The following is a 21,018-nucleotide window of genomic DNA, read 5'->3' on the forward strand; positions in this document are numbered from 1 at the left end:
CAGGGAAGGGTCGCTCCCAAAACGTGCTCGTCCCCGCTGAGACACGTGATGACGTCTCACCTCTAGCTTCTCAAAAGATTTCCCAGTTAGCGACTGGCGGACAGTAAAGATGGCGACGGTGCTTACAGTGTGTTTGAGTGCCCGGAGAAGATGACGACGATAAGATTAGTAACTTTCGAGCCGCGGCGTTGACAGTGCTTCCTTTAAAGACCTTGCGACAGAGGCTCGCGAACTTGCTGACTTTGGCTGTAGTTTGAACAGACCTAACAGACACGAGTGACGCGAGGACATATCGTTGCTTTTGATATGGAGGATATCAACTCAAACATAAACGCGGACTTGGAGGTGCGGAAGCTCCAAGACTTAGTAAAGAAACTCGAGCAGCAGAACGAGCAGCTTCGGAGCCGATCCAGTCAGCTCTCTTCCCAAGGCGGATTGTCGGGGAACACCAGACCCGTGAGCGCCGGGTATGATTCCCCGGGAGCGGTGGCGGGGCTCGCCGGGGTGGGGTTCGGCGGATCGAGGGGTTATGGTGGGGTTTTGGAAAACTCCCGGCTGAGCCCCAGGCGATCATATCACGGCAGCAGTTACGGAGGAGGGTATGACAGTGACATCGTTTCTTGTAACGCCTCGAATGTTAGTCTCGCGTCTTATTACAATGATTCGCTGGATTTTATCGAGGACGGAGAAACTTCAGTGCTGGACGAGGTGGAGATCCTCGATTTGGAAGACATGGATTGCCTGAACGAAGAGGAGGACAGCTGGTGAGTAAGCTGCCTGGACGAGGTGTTAACCCCGATCAGAGGAATAACCTTCTCTCTCTCTCACACACACACACACCCTTCATGTGTTTGACAGGTGTGCGTGCAGACGCCACAGAGAATGACGCGCATTTGGAGGAATGCGCTTGATGCATTGTTGCTCCCATGTCTCTTTGCCCAAGAGCTGGGGTTACGTTAGTTTATTCAATGCATTGACTGCAATACGACTGTCATCAGATGATTAGTGTCTTATGTCTGAGCATTCAACAGTTTGCTGACTGCTTGTTTTCAGTCAGCACCACGGCCTGTCTTGCAGTTGCTTCTGTCCTTTTCATTCGCCCTTCAGTTTATTTTAGTATCAAGTTGTGCTTTATAAATCTACTTAATGACAGCCATTGTGCCATGCGTCAATGTCATTACAGCAATGATACATTTGCATCTAGATGTCTTTCTGATTAGGCCTCAGATCAGCTGCACAAGATGTACATGATTTTCTGCATGATCTGCATTGTAGCCTATATTGCTAATTTGTTTCATCTAACGTGAACATTACTAGATCAATCTGCTTTTTAAAGCAATGCATTAATAGTGCTTTTGAGAAATGACCATACAGAGATGTGCAATCACATTAGAAAATCACTCATCTCATATTGTTGAAATTAATAAGAGCCAACTAAATGTAAACAAGTGTGTGTAGTAGGTGTCACCTGATGGTGTGCATCAATGCAGAACTTTGGTCACTTAAGCTTACAATTTAAAATAACTGTTTTCTATTCTAATATATTTTAAAAGGTCATTTATTTTACCTAAAGGTTATCTTTTTATTTCCATTTCCAGCAGCCACCATTACTCAAGTCTTCAGTGTCACATTATCCTTAAGAAATCATTCTAATATGCTGATCTGCTGCTCAATAAACATTTATTTAAATTTTTTTGAGACCGTGAAACATGATTTATGAATAAAGAAGTTCGAAAGAACAGCATTTATTCGAAATGGACATATTTAGCTTCATCTTATCAGTTTTTGATCGTGTGTGGATTGATGTCAGTGTGTAATCCGTTGTTTGTGTTTGCTTTAATCAGTGTCTGTGAGATTCTGTGGTTTAGGTCAATGTACACAGACTCAGAATGCTGTAATCCGGACACTCGATCCTGTTTAGTCGGATATCTTGCTGTGGCAGCAAAATGCTGTAAAATCCCTTCAACAGCTGGAGTCCAGCAGATCAGTGAGCTTAACACCTGTTTACCACTACAAATAGTTAGTAGGACAGAAAGTGTGCTTGTCAAACCAAACCGGTCATGCATGATTACAGCAAGGATACGTAGGCCTAATTGATTTAATCTTCTTAGTCATGACTATCGCAGGATGAGATCATGTTTGCTTATTTTATTTAATGGTGTTTAAGGTCACAAATAGTTTCAAACCACACATTTAGCAAATCTGTTGACAAGATAAGAAGATAATGTGTTTATAATTGTGTTGAATCAATCAAGCAGGAGTCAGCACAGCTCGCTATGAGAAATGCTCTGTCTATGTGAGGGATTCAGATTCTGCCACCAACACTGCAATCCCGCATTGCTATCAGTCCTGAAAAATAAATCTGCCGTACTATAAACGAAATGGTTTGTGTCGGCCTGTTTGACAAACACCATTAAATCACAGTCATTGACTTGAGAGATGCGTCCAGGATGCGTAGTGCTCAAGTTTGTCTCTGTCCGAACTTCTCAATATTCTTATACTACCAATCAAAAATTTGGAGTCTTTTTGAAAAATGTTAGCTTTTTTGTGTGTGTGTGTAAAGAAATGTAATGTTTTTTTGTTTTGTTTTTCAGCTAGGAGTGATGCTTTAAACGGATCAAAAGTGACAGGAAAGACTTTTACAGTGTTACAAAAAAAAATCTATTTCAAATGCTGTTTTTGTGATGTCTTTTTAACTTTATATTCTTCAAATAATCATAAAAATTTGAGCAACAAAACTAAGATGGATTAGGATGATTTCTTAAGGATCTTGTGAAGCTGAAGACTGGAGTAATGATGCTGAAAATTCTGCTTTGTGACTCATCAGGATTAAATTCCATTTTAATAATACAGTTTTCTTTATTGTGTCTGTTAAAAAAAAAAAACTTTTGCTACCACTTGTTACTGTCAGGTGATCCTGAGCAACAGCTGCCTCTATATTAGACTAGAAAACAAGACTCATGCAGTGCAGTTATAACTGTTCACTCCTCTCTCTCTTCCCTTCTCACGTCAATATATCTTCTCAACAGCTGCCAGTTCAGAACCTTCTTGCCTTAATACCAGCGCTAAATATAATCTTTTAAAACCGTAACATTCATGTGTTTTGGGATCCTCAACAAAATCAGGGGTCAATTGACTAGTTTGTGGGTTTTGTGATCACCTGAATCAAATGCGTTTCATAGAGCATATACAATTCCCTCATCTGGATGTGAAGTCATGTACACAAATCAAGAAACATACTCAAATTTACTTAAGCTAACTGATAACATCACCCTCTCTAATACTAACAAATGTCCTCTCCACTACAGCTGTCGTATTGAGAATTTGAGATGATCTGTTGTTGTCATATGGCCCATGTTTAGCAGATAGTAAACAAGCTTGTGATCAGCTGACCTGAACAGTTCTCCACCAGGCTTTCATGTGGCCCTATTAATTTAGGTCTCAATGACTAAGCAAAGCTCCTTGCACAATATTATAGAGTGCAGTTTACACCTTACCTTAAAGATGACAGAAAGTTTTAATGGGTTGTTTTCCTGTGGGCAAGATTTAATTTAAACTGAAATCACGCTTTTGCTGAATAAGCCACTGTTAATCGAGGCATCTCAAAACTTCACCACTCAGCATGTTTCTTGGTTAAATGTTTGTGAGCCAGATATGTAGGCTAATGAGAGTATATTTATTCCATGTGACTAACCACTAGCTTGTGTTTCTAAAGGTTGTACGAGGCGAAATTGAACAGTCCCCTGCAGAAAGCCTTGAGTCCCATCGTGTGGTGCAGACAGGCTCTGGATAACCCCAGTCCTGATATGGAGTCTGCCAAACGCTCTCTTTTGCACAGGCTCGACCTTACCATGTCAGGTACCACATGCACATCATTTTCATTCATGTAATATCTTCCACTGTTGTATTACTAGGATGTCTTGATTCTCTAGAGGGTATTTGTAGTAGCCCTTACATTTTTGCTGGTGCCACCACATAAAAGATACGTTTTAGTTTTTGACCAATGTTTTTTATACATACCATGAATTTTTGTTATATATATATATATATATATATATATATATATATATAATTTTTTTTTTTTTTCTTCATCAAATGTTTTTGAATTAAAGGAATAGTTCACCCAAAAATGAAAATTATCCCATAATTTATATCAGCCGAACACAATCGGAGTTATATTAAATAATATCCTGGCTCTTCCGCATCTTTGTAATGGCATTGAATAGCGCCTGAGTTTTTGAAGCTCCAAAAAGCGCATCCGTCCGTCGTTAAAGTAATCCTTACGACTCCAGTGGGTTAATAAAGGCCTTCTGAAGCGAAGTGATGGGTTTTTGTAAGACAAATATCCATATTTAAAACTTTATAAACTATAATCACTGGTTTCCAGCAACGGCTGTGTACATGATCACAAGAGAGTTGAGTTCTGAAGGCTGAAGGGTGACCTCAAAAACCCATTGCTTTGCTTCAGAAGGCACTTATTAACCCACTGGTGTCATAAGGATTACTTCTATAATGGATGAATATGCTTGGGAGCTTCAAAAACACTATTCAATGCCATTATAAAGCTTAGAAGAGCCAGGATATTTTTTAATATTACTCTGATTGTGTTCGGCTGAAAGAAGAAAGTCATATACACCTAGGATGGCTTGAAGGTGTGTAAATTATAGGGGCTTTTGCACCGGAGGAACCTTTTCTTAGTTAGAACTATTGGCGGAAGTACCCTGATTTTGCCTTGTTCACACCGCAGGAACTAGGAATGATTTTAGTTCTAGGAACTCCTTTTGAAGGAACTCATTTAGCTCCTACTTCAGAGGAGGGTTTAACCCAGCACTATAGGAACTACCAGTGACGTTAGTGTACGCTGATTGGCCGAATGCAAATGAAACACCAGTACCCGCCATTTAAAAAAAAAAGCTGTGTAAACACACATATTGTAGCCTATATATTTAATCCAAAAACTAACTCTACGGACATGGAAAACAGTGATAGATGGACCTCTCAAACATTACGCTAAGGAGAAAATCCAATGCAACTTTGAGGGGTCCAAGTCAAACAGGATTATGTATTTCTGCTCAGCTTGCAACACTGGACATCAACCACACGGTTTACAGTAATACCTTTTCATATACTGTCTACTTTCTACGCATCTAATAATGTATTAGACAGGACTGTTAGACAGATCATAAACTATTGAAGACAGAGAATGGAAGTACTGTGTGTTCAGGCTCTGGCTTTCTCAGCACTGTCAAAATAAATGTCCGCCGTGTCATCAAAATAAAAGTCACAACAACAAGCATGGTTTACGACACTTCAGAGTTCCTACTGGCGGTGCGAATACAACCAGGAAAATGTTCCTTTAAGGGAACCATTAGTTCTCGGGGAACCACCCCTTTGGCTAGTTTCTAGAACTATCCGGTGCGAAAACCCCTTATGGGATCATTTTTATTTTTGGGTGAACTATTCATTTAAGTAGATTTTTTAATTTGCATTATAAACTGTATACATATTTACATATTTTATAAAATAAAATAAAATAAAGTGTTTTATTGCTGAATAGAAACTGTCACACAGGTTATTTTGCCTTCTCTTTAAACCCTTTGTTTGTCTTTGTTGATTTTATTCAAACCCATCGCTTCCTCTTTTTCAGTCTCCGTTCTTCCTTTCATCTCTCTCTCACTCTCTCTCTTTTGTCCTCTACCCATTCATTGAACTCAATTTCTGGCTCTGATTCTCCCATCCCCACTTCCTTGCTGTGATCAGTCTGTCAACATGTTTTCAACTTGTGGCCTGGCAGTTTACTCGGATAAATCCTTGCACGTTCGGCCGTGTCTTGTGTACCATCCGTCCGTATCTCTTCTAATTATAGGTAAAGAAGAGTTATTGCAGATTCCCCCCAGTCTTATTCGTAGTCAGGAAGGCTATTGCTGTTTTTAGCCAGGTATGCCCATGTGACATGTCTTAAATTGAGCAGCTCTCTATAGAAAGGCACTGACTGCTTTTACTGACATGCGACTGTCTGACTTTTACAACACCCACTGACATACTGTTACATCACACTTTTATGTACACCTATATATTACTTTTATTATATTGCTTCAATGAGGAAAGTCTAGAGTCTAAAGTGTCCTTTTGAGTGATTCTCTCAAAGATCATTCCTGGCTCATTTCCTACAGTTCACTGAGTGACATGGGAATCGTTCCAGAGAACTCTGTTCATAGATCAGATTTTTCCATTAAAAGATCCATTCTGCAGTGGCTGCATTTGATTCATATTTGGAACAGGGCCAGGTGTGAATCACTCTTGTCATTGTGCGAGACAAACTGGTGTATGATGTCATTGTTTTAAGTGGACTCATCATAATGTCATCACAGAGCAGAATCTCACATTTCCAAGACAAGGTAAAGGAAAAAAATCTGGATATTAAATTAAAGGATATTAATAATTAATTAATGTTCAGCAAGGACACATTAAATTGATCGAAAGTGCCAGTAAATATATTTATAATGTTACAAAAGCTATATTTAAAATAAATGCTGTTCTTTTGAACTTTCTATACATCAAAGAATCCCAGTTTCCACCCAAAAGAAAAGCAGCACAACTGTTTTCGACATTGATAATAATGAGAACTGTTGATTAGAATGATTGTATATTAGAATGATTTCTAAAAGGATCCTGTGACACTGAGGACTTGAGTAATGATGCCATCACAGGGAGAAATTACATTTTAAAATGCATTAAATGGAAAGGATTTATTTAAAATTGTAATAATATTTCACAATATTGCTGTTTTTACTGTATTGTTGATAAATGAGGTGAGCATAAGACATTTCTTTCAAAAACATTTAAAAAAGCTTACCGACCCTGACATTTTGAACTATATATATATATATTATCAAAACACTTTCAATAAAAAAAAATATATACTCATCCACGGCCCGACTGTGTAAAGCTTATTGATAGCGAGCATTCAGCCCATGCTGACTGTGTGTCGGGTGTGTATTGCGGTTTCTAGGTTACCTGAGGCATCGCTAATTCCCTAGAGCCGTTGCCAAGAGAGTGAAGAGAGCCAGTGCAGATGTGTGGGATGCATGTCAAATCTCTATCCTGTTAGGCACACCTTTTAGCTTCTTTGTCTCTCTCTCTTATTGCTTGTTTCTTTCTTTTATGCCTCTCTTGTGCCCTCTTCAGAACCGGTTACCTCTGTGGAGTGCATCTGCGTGTATGTGAGAAAGTAAAATAGAGACGGACATGTTTGCACACATTAATGAATTCCATCCATAAAGTTGAAAAGTCTGACTCAGCACTCTTATAAGCTATATGTACTCTTTGTGAAAAGGTATTATATGGCCAGGCAGCTCACTAAATTTTGAAACAGAGCTTGGACGCAGCTGCTGTAAACTTTATAGCTCGTGAATAAGCAATTTGGTCATTACAAATTGGTTGTCTTTTGCATTGTAAAACTTTCAGACTGCTGATCTGTTATAGTATGTCTGCTGTTTGGTGAGTCTGTTTGCCCGGCCATGGTAACTCATTCCAGGGCTTTAGAGTTCCCTCAGAAATGCAAACAGTTCCATAAGGTTGTAGTCATAACCGTGGTTACATAACTCACTGGACACGAGGACAAAAGGAGAGGCTGAGATTTGATAGAAAGAGTACAAGTCTTTCCTGACAAATACAGTTTAAACGGATGCAGTCAACACTGAATTGTGTAAAATTGAGAAAATAAAATTAGATTATTAGCAATTATGATTTTGGATGTCAATTTTACAGAATGTTCTTTTTTTTAATGGGAAAAATCATGCGGTTATAGCAGGGTTTCTCAAACTCGGTCCTGGAGGGCCACTGTCCTGCACAGTTTAGCTCCAACCCTGATCAAACACACCTAGCTGTGAGTTTCTAGTGATCCTGAAGACATTGATTAGCTTGCTCGGGTGTGTTTGATCAGGGTTGGAGCTAAACTGTGCTGGACAGTGGCCCTCCAGGACCGAGTTTGAGAATTCAAATAAGTTAATAATTCATTGTATAATTATTTACAAATAACTGAATATCTAAACGACAAATTGTCAAAAATGGTTTTATTATATTGTTAGAAACAAACTAATTTTAATAATAGTTTATCAACATATCTAAGAGATCTCAAGAAAAACATGTTTTTTCATTGTTTGTACCTCTAAATTTGTGCTTTTTTGTGCTTTAAAAACAATAAAAGGACACCAAAGTGTACTGTCTGTATTAATAGGAAGTGTTATCTGTACTCTTGAACATTGTTATGCAGTGATTCAGCAAGTCCTTTACAGTCTTTAGAGCCTCCTTATGACTGGGTACAGCAGAGATTCACTTTCCCCTGAGCCAAGAACATTCATTTCTCTCTCGGTGTGTCTTTTTCTCTAGCTACAACCTCAACTTGCCCCCTGCAATCCAATCCGCTATTGCAATCCTGTTTGGAGTACACTCTGTTTCCCTGTTGATATCTTTCTTTTTGTTCTTTTCTCTTTTTTTGTTGCCATTTCTCCTTTGTACTCTGCCTTTTCCATTTTCCTCTACAGATCTGTCAGGTCTTATCCTGTACACTTTCAACATCATTGCATTCATTCTGTCTTCCTTCTTTGTCTCTTTCATGTCATCTATGGCTCTTCATGCTGCTGTTTGTGAACTTTTCTTTCTCAAAGTATCTTAGGGTGTTTTCACACCTGGCTCGTTTGGATCATCCCCTAGTTCGGTTAATTTAGGTATATATGAACACAGCATTTGCACTCGGATCCGCACCAAAACAATCTATATATATATATATATATATATATATATATATATATATATATATATATATATATATATATATATATATATATATATATATATATATATATATATATATATATATATATATATATATATCTAAAAATATAATCAGTTAGAGTGGGAATGACTGCTACATTTTCTATATGTGTTTGCGTGTCACGACAGGTACAGATAAAGCCACAATAAGGTTGCAGAGCAAACTTGTCAATCCATCTTGATGGATTACGCAGAGGAAACTGACCAATTGCATAAAAATTTCGGTACATTTTGAACCAAGAAGAAAATGCAAAATTGTAACAATTTTAGTCCCGGTTTCGGAACAAAGCAAACGATCTACAGTCCTGAATGCCCTTAGTGTCTGTGTTTGTCCTGAAACAGCCCATGTTGCTCTGATGACCTTTCCTTTCTACAGAACTCTCTCCCACATATTCTCTTTTTCTCGTCCACCCCCAACCATGAAAAAAAAACAAAAACGTTCATATGGTCTGATGTACAGCCTCATTTTCTTGTAGACTGTCCACTGTGCTAAGCAAGATGTTTCTGACAGACAGCCCAGATTTCCTGTAATGAGCTCTGCCGTCTTATTAGCCTATTTAGTCCAGATAAAAAGCACAGTTAGTGAAGCATCTTTTCAGTGTCAGAATTATCTCTGGGGGGTTTAACTTGTCTTCTTGCAGTTTATGGATGTAGTCAGTCACCAGAGTTATGACAGATTAGCTGTCCTCATTTCCCCTTCTCTTTCTTGGCTTTCTCTGTCTTCGAGATGCACAAAGCCCGTATTAGTCTTCTTGGTGTGGTGTGCTGCTGGTGGAAAGAGCATGGTTGAGCCAAACCATCTGATGGACTGGAACGTAACGGCCATTTGCTCGCTTCGGCCACATTTATGGAGTTAATGACATTTTGAAAGATGGAAAAGACTTAGTGTATTTCTGTTCTGGCTGAGATGCAGCTTTCCTAGATAAATGTCTTTGGTAGCATCAGTTTCCGATTTCAGAAAAACCATGATCTCTTTACATGTCATTATGAAATCAAGTCATCTTTATTTATATTAGGGATGCACCGAAATGACAATTCTGGGCTGAAACCGAAAATTAATTAGTTTTTTTTTTTTTGTATAATAATATTATTATTAAACTTTATTTTTTATTAAATTCAATAATTTAATGAATCTGAATTTAAAAAAAAAAGTCAAGCCAATAAAATAACCACACTTTTATTTCAAGTAACAGAAAATAGGCCTATATTAAAAATATGAAATATCAATATATTATTCTTCATTCAGTTCTATGCTGCAGAATCAGATTAAACAGGTTTATATTTTGACCTATTATCAAAATAGTAGTCCTACAAGGCTGTTATCAGAGCATGTGAGCAGATAGCAGGGAGAGGATCAGTGAATGAGAGGGTAGCGTCATTTTACCAGCGTTGCCCAGCACAGTAGGGCTATTGCAAACAAAAACAAGTCCAGAGAAATTTCATGACGACGCGTTTTTTGGCGGACTTTGCCATTTTTGGCCGATAATTTTCATCAGCTGAAATTTCGGTGCATCACTAATTTATATAGCGCTTTATACAATATAAATTGTATCAAAGCAGCATTACAGTGATAAACAGGAAATAATGATCAATGATGCTGTAAATTTGGTGCTGTAAAGCAGCTCTAAAAATGATGATACTTTTATTATTCAGCTTTAGTCCATTAGTAGTAGTTGCATGGATCTTTCAAATTTGTTGTGAAGCAGCCATTACCCTCTGCTTATTTACCATGGTAAAATTAATGAATGCATGGATATATCCACACAAAGCAAATGCCCACCAAAATGTTTTAAAAAAATAGCATAGTAAGTGTATATGGCTAATCAGTGTAAATAATTATGTAATTATTATAAATGAGTTATTCACAAATAATTATTTATCACCACGCATACAGAAATAATGTTTAAACATTTAGATTAACATTTAAGTGTAAAAATATTGGTTATCTTGATAAGCGCTTGTAGCTTTGATTAGAATACGTCAAATCCGGTCATGTGGTCACATACAGTCTAGCTGCAAAAGTTCCCAAAGCTGAAGTTGGATCCCAGAATTCTGCATACAAATATGTTCGGAAGTGCATGCAGCTCCTGTGCTACTCTCCATTAGAAATAAATGACTTCTGCTCTGTTGTTTAATCCGAGATGGCCTGAGTCAGCATTCTGGGAAAGGATGAGCTTTATGTGGACCAGACTTAAAGCCTGTAGTCAAAAGTCTGAACTGGGTTGTTTCAGGCTAGGTTTTAAGGACACATCTATTTTTGTCTGTTTGAAGGCTGAAAAACACGCATGACACTTTGAGTCCGTTTTAGATCATGAATTTTAGACACTTTTGTGCACCTACGTTGTTATGTACATCTAGTCAGCATGTAGTTAGCATTGTATCTAATGTGTTTTGTTGACTTTTGATGGTAATGTCCTTGATTCTAATGTCCTTACAGTCTGGTGTTAGTGGCTTAGAGCGGTCTCAGCATCACTGATCCGGGCTCTGTGTCAATCCTCATTTCTTCTAGTCCCTGCTTAATGAGGACAGACCTCCGCTCTTGGCTTCAATTTTAACACATACACACACAAACACAGAACTGTCAATAGTCAGAGGTCATCTACAACAGTCTCAATCCAAGACCAGCCATTCTCAGCATTCATCACAACTGTGTGCAGTACACACACACATCCCTGTTTCAAGCATTGTGCATGTATGCGTGTAAGCATGGCTGATGGTGTGGTGTTAATGCAGTGCAGTGCCTGATCTGTAAGGAAGTAAGTGGAGAAGGCATGTTGTTGTTTTCTTTGAATAAAGCGCACACTGAGTGATGGCAGGAATGGAGGGGGAGAGAGTCATTAGAGAGGAGAGAGAGAGAGAGAGGGTGGATGGATCCATGGAAAGAGGCAAGGAAAGAGTAGGTCTGAGGAAATGTGCTGTAATGACCTTGTGAGTGTCCAGCTGCACAAACACCCACACACACACTAAAGGCTGCTGTGCATTCAAATATTTACAATATATTCAAGATAGTTGTGCTGCCATTATAAAACGATGCAACATGTATAAAACTAGGATTTTGTGTTTTATTTTCCCAAATAATTTCCTAAAGACTAAATTATCAAAATATGTTTTAACAGGATATCTGATTTAAAACTTCAGCAGCTAAATGGTGTTGCAATTTAGTAATTTAATCTTCATTCTTTTGGTTCAAAACTTGACCATTTTAATGGAAGTCTCTGTGTGGCATATCTTCAAATATTTAAATAAGATATATTTATTTAATAAACCTGGAATAAACAAAGTTTAAGGATTGTGAATTTTGAAGTATTTTAGATTTGTTATAAAGGAGCACATTTTTTAATCCTGCATTTCTAGGTCACTAATCAAATAAAGCAATATTTTAATTATTTATTTTGTCTAAACTTGGAATAAACTAAGTTTAAGGATTTGGATTCTCAAGAAGTGCAATGAAGAATTTTCAGATGAAGAATGTTCATGGAAGTCTTTGTGGCATTTCTTCACATATTGAAATGTTGTAGGTAAAATATTTATATAAGGTAATTTAATTTATATATTTATTATATATAAATTTATTATAGAAATGTATATTACAAAAAAACCAATAATTTATTTAACCTGAAATAAATAAATTTTAAAGTATTAAAGATTATGATAAAGAAATGTTTAGGCCTACATCTCTTCACTATTTCTAGGTCACTAAAAACAATGTTATATTACACTGTAATATATTCATCTATTTTATTTCTTTATATTTTCTTAGTCACTGAGCAAATACACAAAGGTGTAGAAGTATTTTAATTAGTAATTTGTTTCATTTTTTTTTAACTTAATAGGATTTTTTTAATATAATTTTCCAGCACACACACACCTAGGGGGTCCAGTGATGAGCAATCATGTGAGAGTATATCCACAGGGAGAGCAGCTGAAGTGTCTTCTATTTATGCTCTGCTCTTGAGAGACACAGTACAGCCTCTTTCTTGGCTGATATGCAGACTTTAGATTCTCTAGCCGTCGGTATTGCCAAAAGCTTTAACCGCAATATATTCTGACTGCTGCAGCTGAACTAGAGTTTGACCTTATGACTGAATCATAGACCATAGATTCATGGTGCTGCTTTACTCTACAATGCCTACATTGTGTGTGTGTGTGTGTGTGTGTGTGTGTGTGTGTGTGAGAGTGAGAGAGAGAGTGTGTGAGAGAGAAAATTGACTGGATGGTAATGGCAATGGCGTTGTCATCCACTAAATGACTGAGTAAGGCTCTTGTGTGTGTGCATATCATTGTACTCTTCTTAGACTGTGAATAGGCTGTATTGTTTGCAATCAAGTGCACTCCACCAGGATCCAGAATGACACTGTATTAGACTTGGCCATGCCGTATGCTTAAATTGACTCTCGGAGATGCATAATACACTGTGAACCATATTGTGCATGTCTGCGTAAACATGCATGCATTAAAAGAGCATCTGTGTAAGTGTACTTGAGGGGGGTGGGATATGACCCTCTATTGTTTTTGTGTTTTGGAAAATGTCATATAAGTGACCTATTTATTTCTCCTAATGATAACAGCTGGTGTGGTCTGAAATGTTACTTTTTAATGAATGGTGTTTGTTTAAACAAACTACATTACTCTTCGTGATCAACAGGAAGTTCTTAAGTGCCCTTACTATTTTTTTGACATTTCTCTTGCAGCAAATAAGCGGAGGAGTCTATATAACAATTCCTACAGTCCCCAAGTGGGCTACGGAAGCCCGTACGGCACATACACGGCAAACAGTCCCTACAGCAGTGGCTTCAACTCCCCGTCCTCAACTCCATCTAGAGTGCCTATCGTCAAGCAACTCGTTCTGCCTGGCAGTGCAGGTAAAGGCCTCATTACTCCAAAACTATTCTATTCCACATGTATTTTTCTTTTCTTTTTATCTACTTGACATGGATTGCAAGACAAAATTGGAATAAAAAGTCAAGTCACCTTTATTTATATAGCGCTTTATACAATACAGATTGTTTCAAAGCAGCTTTACACTGATAACAGGAAAATTATTGCAGATGAATAAAAAAAATGAAAGTTTTTACTTTCAATATGATGATTAGACCAATCACTCAATGTAATATGCTGTGTGGTAACAGTGTAGCATACTACTGTTACATATTTTCTTTTACATGCTAATAAAAGGATTATCAGTCTCAGAAATTGTGCTACAAACAGTCATTATATGTCACTCATGGATGACTAACAAGTTCTATTAATTAATTTGCTGTTACTTTAGTGTGTTACTAATCATGAAAGTAAACGCATGACATCTTTACTTAAATATGTATTTGTTACTTGGCTAAGAGCTCTTAAAATGTACTGAAAATTGAATATTTTCTGTTAATGTAACCACTGACTAGTGCTGTAAATAGTATGCTACTATTTTATCAGTCAATATGACTTAAGCAGAAAACACACAACAGCTATCCAGTGTCTTTATGAGGTATTCTTATGAATAACCACACAGAAAAAGTCACTTTTTTAATTTTATTTAGGCATTTTTGAATGTAAATATTGTGTGTGTGTGTGTAGGTCACCAGCGTGGATCGGCTGACAGGAACGCACAGGCAGTGAGCCCCCAGTCCTCAGTAGACAGTGAGTTAAGCACATCAGAGATGGACGAAGACTCTGTCGGTTCATCGACCACGTATAAACTCAATGACGTCACAGACGTGCAGATACTCGCCCGCATGCAAGAGGAGAGTAAGTGGTAGCTTTTCTCTAACAAGTGCCATTTTGTGATGTTGCATTTAATCTCAACAGTTATTGTTTTACATTTGATTATCATGCTGCTGAAATGGATGATTAACAGTGCTAATAGTGAATAAAAAATGCCCAAATGGGGCACTTTGAGATTTAAACTCAAGTGTATCTATGTTTCCCTGTTTTAGGTTTAAGGCAAGAATATGCTGCAACGGCGTCACGTCGTAGCTCTGGTTCATCGTGTCAGTCGTTGCGGCGAGGAACTCTGAGTGACCAGGAGCTGGACGCACAGAGCCTGGATGATGATGAGGAGGCGGTCCACCATTCCTTCCACACCCCCGTCAACCGCTTCAGCCCCTCCCCTCGGCATTCGCCACGCGTGTCCCCCAGAAACTCACCCCGATCTCGCTCACCTGCCCGCTCTTTAGAGTACAGCCGCGGATCTCCCCAACCAATCATCAGCCGCCTTCAGCAGCCCCGCCACTCTCTGCAGGGCCACGATACCCAGACGAATGCCATTAAGAATGAAGGTAGATCTTCATCCAGTCACATTTCACTTGGTCTATTTCGCTTTAAAACAATGTGAAACTTATGTACAATGTCTGTTTAAATGTTGGCTTCTCCATCCTTTCTGTCTGTGTGGGCAGAAAAGTTGAGGCGGAGTCTCCCTAACCTCACACGATCCAGCTCTGGACCGACCGCAGAGCCGGTCAAAAACAGCAGAAGCTGTGAGTCAAACCTGCAAGTGCCAAACGGAGGGTCACCCAGACACCAGAGTCAGTCTGCCAGTGAGTTTACAGACACATCAGTCAGCTCATACATGCATAGGGCTCGAGCACCCACAGGATCAGAGCGTATGAAAACACGAGATATTCTCCATTCATTTTATCCAATCAAAAAATGATTGAGATTCGGGAACCTCTCTCTCAGGCGGGTCATAAATACAGGCAGTTCTACCGTTATATTTGGCATTATAACGTAACAACCTGACACAAAACTTGTGCTTTCTGTTTTTATTTTTACACAATGATAAATTGCATTTTATGTAAATAACTCCAAAATCATCAGGTATATCAGCGAGAGAGCGACTCGCGACAACATTTATGGGAAAAAAATGTGTTTTAGTTTGGTTGATAATCATAGACGAAAAGGTGAACCAACTCCAGGGCAAGGCTGAGATGCTCTCCCTCTTTAAAAACTCCAAAATTTCCTTGTAATAGTTTCCATATACATGTTGCCACACAAACTACACATCCCAGCATAAACGCTCCCAATAAATTTATTAAAGCATCTACGTTCACAAACCACTGTTAATTTGAACAGAAAGGCAATCACACTGTATGCAGGATTTGGGATGGCAGAAAGCGCGCAAAGAGTGCTTCCGTTCTGTCCTAACAAATGAAGCCGATTGCACAATGACATTTTTATTTACATAATGTTTGTTATAATGAGAGGATTTGTGAGCATGCAGAATCAGAATCCTCTCAGAACGCTGGAGCTTTTGTTCAGTGCTAACTTAAACACCTCTGATTAGCCGTTGCGTTCAAGAAATAAACGGATATGTTTGTGATTGGCTACATTGCTCAACACCGCGAAACGTGTTGTAAATAGAAACCTTTGTCGCTCTTTCGCCAACACAGATTTGGCAAACTATCTGGTGCATATCTGTTTCACCAATATGCTATTATAATGGACTGATCCTAGACCAGCAGTTATGGCCTATGCATCACATCAACCAATGAACACACACACAGAACTTTTAACTTTTAGTAAACGGCACATGCAGTATTTATCGTGAATGTTATTTTGTCCATAAATGTTTATATATGGTAACATTTGACTCTTTGTGACTGAAGGAGATGGAGTTCTTCTTGGCTGTGGATTCTGTGCTTCTGACTCATGTTCACGTTGTGCTCTTAACTGCAGCGCTGGTGTCTTGGCTTGCTGGATGAGGCTCTTTGATCTTCTCACTGTCTCTCTTAGATCACAACTTATTGGCATCTTGGCATTCCCTCTAAAAGCCTGACTGACTTTTAAACAAAGCCCTATAACTTACTATTCAAAGCTAATTTTACATTTTTTAGGGAGAGCTTCCGATTATGGGTCTTCAAGATGTTGATTATGGCATATGAACACTAAAGTTTAGTAGGGTAAAACATTTCAGATTTTCTAATATGCCAATACACATAGGCCATGTGATTCAATAGTCTTAAAGCATACATGTCATTTTTGCTATAGCTGATTTTGTCCCTATCACTGGATGACAAAGCTTTCGACAGGAGTTTTGATATGACGTAGTGTATATCATAGTCAATGTTATATAGTGTAGTGATCCAGTACTAGAATTTGTCATTTTTAATGTTAAATGCTTGTGGTTTTTTCATTAGTGGCAGAAAGCGACAGCGGTATCTTATTTAGGACTAGTTCTGTTTTAAAAAAAAAAAAATAGAATGACATTTGGTTCCATTAACAGTTCTTTTTGCACGTGCATTCTATTGGAAATCTTGACAACAATGTTCTTGATGTTCATTTTTTGTGTGCATAACCTAGCTTAATATTCATGAGCTGACCCATTTGGCATTTCATGGCATCACAACCAGCACGAAAGTGAAAAAAGTGCAGCTGGCCCCCTATAAAACAGAACATTTCATGACAGCAGACTGAATCATTTTCTGCATGCAAGGTCAACGAATAAGGATCCCTCTCTCTCTGTCAGTGGTCTGTCTCTCAAACGAGGGTGGAGTAAAAATGAATATCCTCTTCAGTACCCAGGGGTAAACGGCCATCTCTTAAACAGCACAGACAGAGACATTAGCTTGCTTAAGTGATTTCACACATCGCGCCTTAGTATTTCAGAGTTCTTCAGGCTTCTCTCTCGGTAACATAGACAGTCTTGTTTTATTTCTGTCCTTCCTGCCTAGCATGCTCTGCCTCTTCCCTTCTCTCTCCGCCTTTTGTCTCTTCCTCACACCCTTTGTTTTTGGCCGAGGTGCTGGTCGTCTGGATGTAGTTGGATTCACTCTTGGCTTAGTGCTGCTCCTTGCCTGTTCTTCGCCCAGGGCTTGTTTTTTCTCTTGACTGTGGCGCCCTCTGGTGGCTGGTTAGAAGTGGTCTTCTGTCTTAACCATGCATGGAATGGCTCTGCCTTGAATTAAACCCCATCCCGGCTGGCTGTTTTTTCCTTGGCACTCCTTAAAGTGTTCAGTTATAGCTGATTCTGGATCAGGTCTGGTTGGAGGTTAAGTGCCTGCAGGTGGAGGTGGACGGCTGAACTCGGATTAGCCTGAATCAAAACGTAATGTCTGCCTATTTCTCATCTCAGCGTTGCAACAAAGGCTCTCAGCACCTGCGCGCTCCTCCCCAAAACCAAAAGAGAGACTCCAGAGCCCTACGTCTCTTCGAGGTAATGCACTGAGCAGGTCACCCAGACACGGCTAAAGCATTGTGAAGCCAAGTTACCAGACAGTGCTGGAAGTATTATGGCGTTTTGACACTTTTATGAACCCAACATTAGAGTTCGCTGTTTACTGACCTCAGAAATCACATCCAGTTCTGCTTGAAAAGAGGGGTCTGGATTCAAACTGAGTGATTTGCTTATATTTTTTTTTGCCATGTTTCTATTACAGGAGAATATTTTATTGCATACCAACCTGGTAGGTTTGGGAAAAGTTATGAAGGGGATTTTTAGCTCCGAAACTGTTTCGGTGTGAAAGCAATTAGGCTTAAATTGAGGAAACGCACCACTATTGATAATGTTTCCATGAGCAATAGTATTAACAATAATAATAGATATGTCTCTAGGTTTTTTTTATTGTTTGTAGTCTACTGACAGTTTAGTAATTGTCAAATTAATTAAAAACAGGTCCACATTGGTTATTGGTCATGTAAACATAAAAATAATATATATTGGTCATAAAAAGGAGTTATAGAGTCCAGATTGAACCGTTTTTGTGCAGGATTGAATTATGTGTCAGTTTGTAGTTTGTGTTGTATATTGTTTTGGAGCGGCTGATTGGCCGATTGTTCATCTGTGATTGTGAATGCTGCTGCTTCTTTGCAGTATTGTATGTTGAGGAATGCTGAGGGTCTGCTGGTATCTTTTTATTAAATGGAACTGCTTGAAAGTTGTCACATAACCAACTGTTCCAGTAGTCTGTGAAGACACTGCAATTTTATAAATGCACTAAATATTTATTTAACTTTTAAATAGTCGCTTAGTCTCACTTGCACTTTAAAAAGAAACACATGATGGTATGAGTCCTGAGCAATTCGACAGCCTTTGGAACGGATGCAAACCAACCCCTCTCTTTTCCATCTTTTACCCAGTCCCCCTCTCGTGTTGCTTCGGAGAGGAAGCAGATTTCAGTGAGTATATACACTGATGATGATGATGATGATGATGCAGCTTTTCAGTGCCGTGATATTTTATGTTGTGCAAGTGTACGTGAATGGTAGATTGTGTTTGTACCGTGATTTGTGTTTTTACCCCATTTTTGCAACAAGGGGACATTTGTAGAACTAGTATTGTGCAAAATGTTTGTGAACAACACTAGTTGACCAAGGCTGTTTTAATCCATCCATTCTTTTAGTTTGATTTTCTTTCAGCTTTGTGTTGAATGTCATTAATGTTCTGTGACTGTGGAAAGCGGTCTTCTGCGTGTTGCATAGAAGCGTGGTCGTTTTTAATGTGTAGCTTTATGAATTGGAGATGTCTAACTGCATTATTTTAGTTTTTAGGGTTGAATCCATCTTTTTTTTTTTATTCTTATTTGTCATTTTAACCCCATTCCCATTAACTGTGGTCCCTTGAATGGCTTGTATCAGGTATTATATTAATGGAAGATAAACTACTGAATAAAAAGCACTTTCTTTTATTCAGTCTTTAATGTTTTATCTTTTATGAAATATATTTCAGTTCTATTCCTTACATTCCATCTGTTGCCTTTACTCTTTTCCCGTAACCGTCATTCCCGCTTATCTTCACGATTTTTTTTTTTTTTCTTTTCTTCCAGTGCCCTCTTCCAGTAAGTTGCGGACTCCTGCAGCCCCGTCTCCCTTGGCTCTCCGTCAGCCCATGAAGGTCATGTCCAATCATGGTTCAGGCACAACCACGCCCACGCGCTCCATGGCCCCGGCCCGCAGCGGCCTGCCCCGCCCCGCCACCAATGCTGGAGGAGGTTTACCAGTGCCTCGCAGCAAACTGGTCCAGCCAGTGCGCAGGTACTCTCAGCTTCTCGTGACTCGATACCGATAAATAATAAGCGTCTGAAGTCCAGCATACCGAGTGAGTGTGTGGTTTGCTCCGCAGGTCTGCTCTGCCAGCTCCAAGGACGTATAGCGGTATGAGAGACGAGAGCTGGAGAGAAGGCTGCTACTGAGCATGCCTAGAATCAGTTCAACCAGGCACTTTATAGAGATACGTCTTTAACCCCCACAAACAAGAGACTCATTCTTCCAAACAAATGATTCTGTCCTCTTTCATTTGACGTTTCAGAGCTCTCATCCCAGCAGGATAGATGTTGAAGGCAGACTGGACGCCACAGAATGCCAAAGAAACATACGAAAGGGATTCGCCCTCACCTAACCAAACAGCACCTGTACCGCAAACGGCTCGAACGCACTATCCTGCTTGCAAATCCCCCAAAACCCACCACAGAAGAACTTTGTTTTCTCTGTGATAACATTAGTGGCGAACCCTTGTTAGTTTGTGCAAATTGACCTTCACTTTTGGCTCACGTGGGAAAGGTTTGTATGGCAACACAGAGTCCACATGGCAATTGCATTCTGTCAGAATGTCTTTCATATCTATGTGACCTCTTATTTATTTGAAATCATTATTTAAAATGTTTCTTTCAAAGATTATTCACACAGTATTTGGTCTTTAAAAAAATATATATATGTGTGTATCTTTATTTCTGAATGTCATTGTGAAACCTCAACTGCAAAGCTACGTTTCCAAAGCATTTTAAATGTCTGAATAATGGATGCATTTCAGAGTTTTTGAACAAACGTATTTAGTTTGAGCCTTCGGATACACCGCAGGATTGATCCTTTTGCTCTTTTCGAAAGGAAACATGGATCGGTGAGAAGATCAAGTCAAATTTCATGAATTGTGTTTGTATGTCCTTACTGGAAAATGGGAAATTCTTTGAATATAAAAGCCTGAGATCAAATTGGGTGAATTATTGTGTGGTCAAACTTTGTTCATCAGATGATGTCCTAGTGATAATGTCTCTGTGGCAAGGGTCATAAAGAGTTGTGCTTGTGTGGGTGAAATGTAGTGCTTATGTACTATTAATTTTGGAATATCCCTGATCATGTAATTTGTTGTCATTCTCAGAGTGAAATGATTGATAAAAAGGAAAGAATTAAAGGGATAGTTGACCACAAAATGAAAATTGTCGTCATTTACTCACCCTCCAGTTGTTCCAAACCTGTATGAATTTT

General features: G+C 38.7%; 1 protein-coding gene across 6 annotated transcripts; it reads left to right on the top strand.

Annotated features, from left to right (window-relative positions):
- The first annotated feature begins 62 nt into the window (after positions 1–62).
- On the top strand, positions 63–20,116 carry slain2 (SLAIN motif family, member 2). 6 transcript variants are annotated; one of them, XM_079888342.1, is made up of 11 exons: positions 63–764; positions 3,716–3,858; positions 13,527–13,697; positions 14,401–14,571; positions 14,760–15,101; positions 15,219–15,359; positions 17,894–17,974; positions 18,898–18,936; positions 19,584–19,791; positions 19,880–19,911; positions 20,066–20,116. In XM_079888342.1, exons 1-11 carry the CDS (start codon positions 307–309, stop codon positions 20,092–20,094), a joined length of 1,815 nt encoding a protein of 604 aa, XP_079744468.1. In that variant the 5' UTR covers positions 63–306; the 3' UTR covers positions 20,095–20,116. The 6 variants fall into 6 exon arrangements, with proteins under 6 accessions (XP_079744468.1, XP_079744467.1, XP_079744470.1 ...); XM_079888341.1 differs by having other exon boundaries at positions 19,880–20,116; XM_079888344.1 differs by lacking the exon at positions 19,880–19,911.
- The last annotated feature ends 902 nt before the right edge of the window (positions 20,117–21,018 follow it).

Source organism: Squalius cephalus (assembly GCF_949319135.1).
Source record: "Squalius cephalus genome assembly, chromosome: 12".
In the NCBI taxonomy this organism is placed as follows: domain Eukaryota; kingdom Metazoa; phylum Chordata; class Actinopteri; order Cypriniformes; family Leuciscidae; genus Squalius; species Squalius cephalus.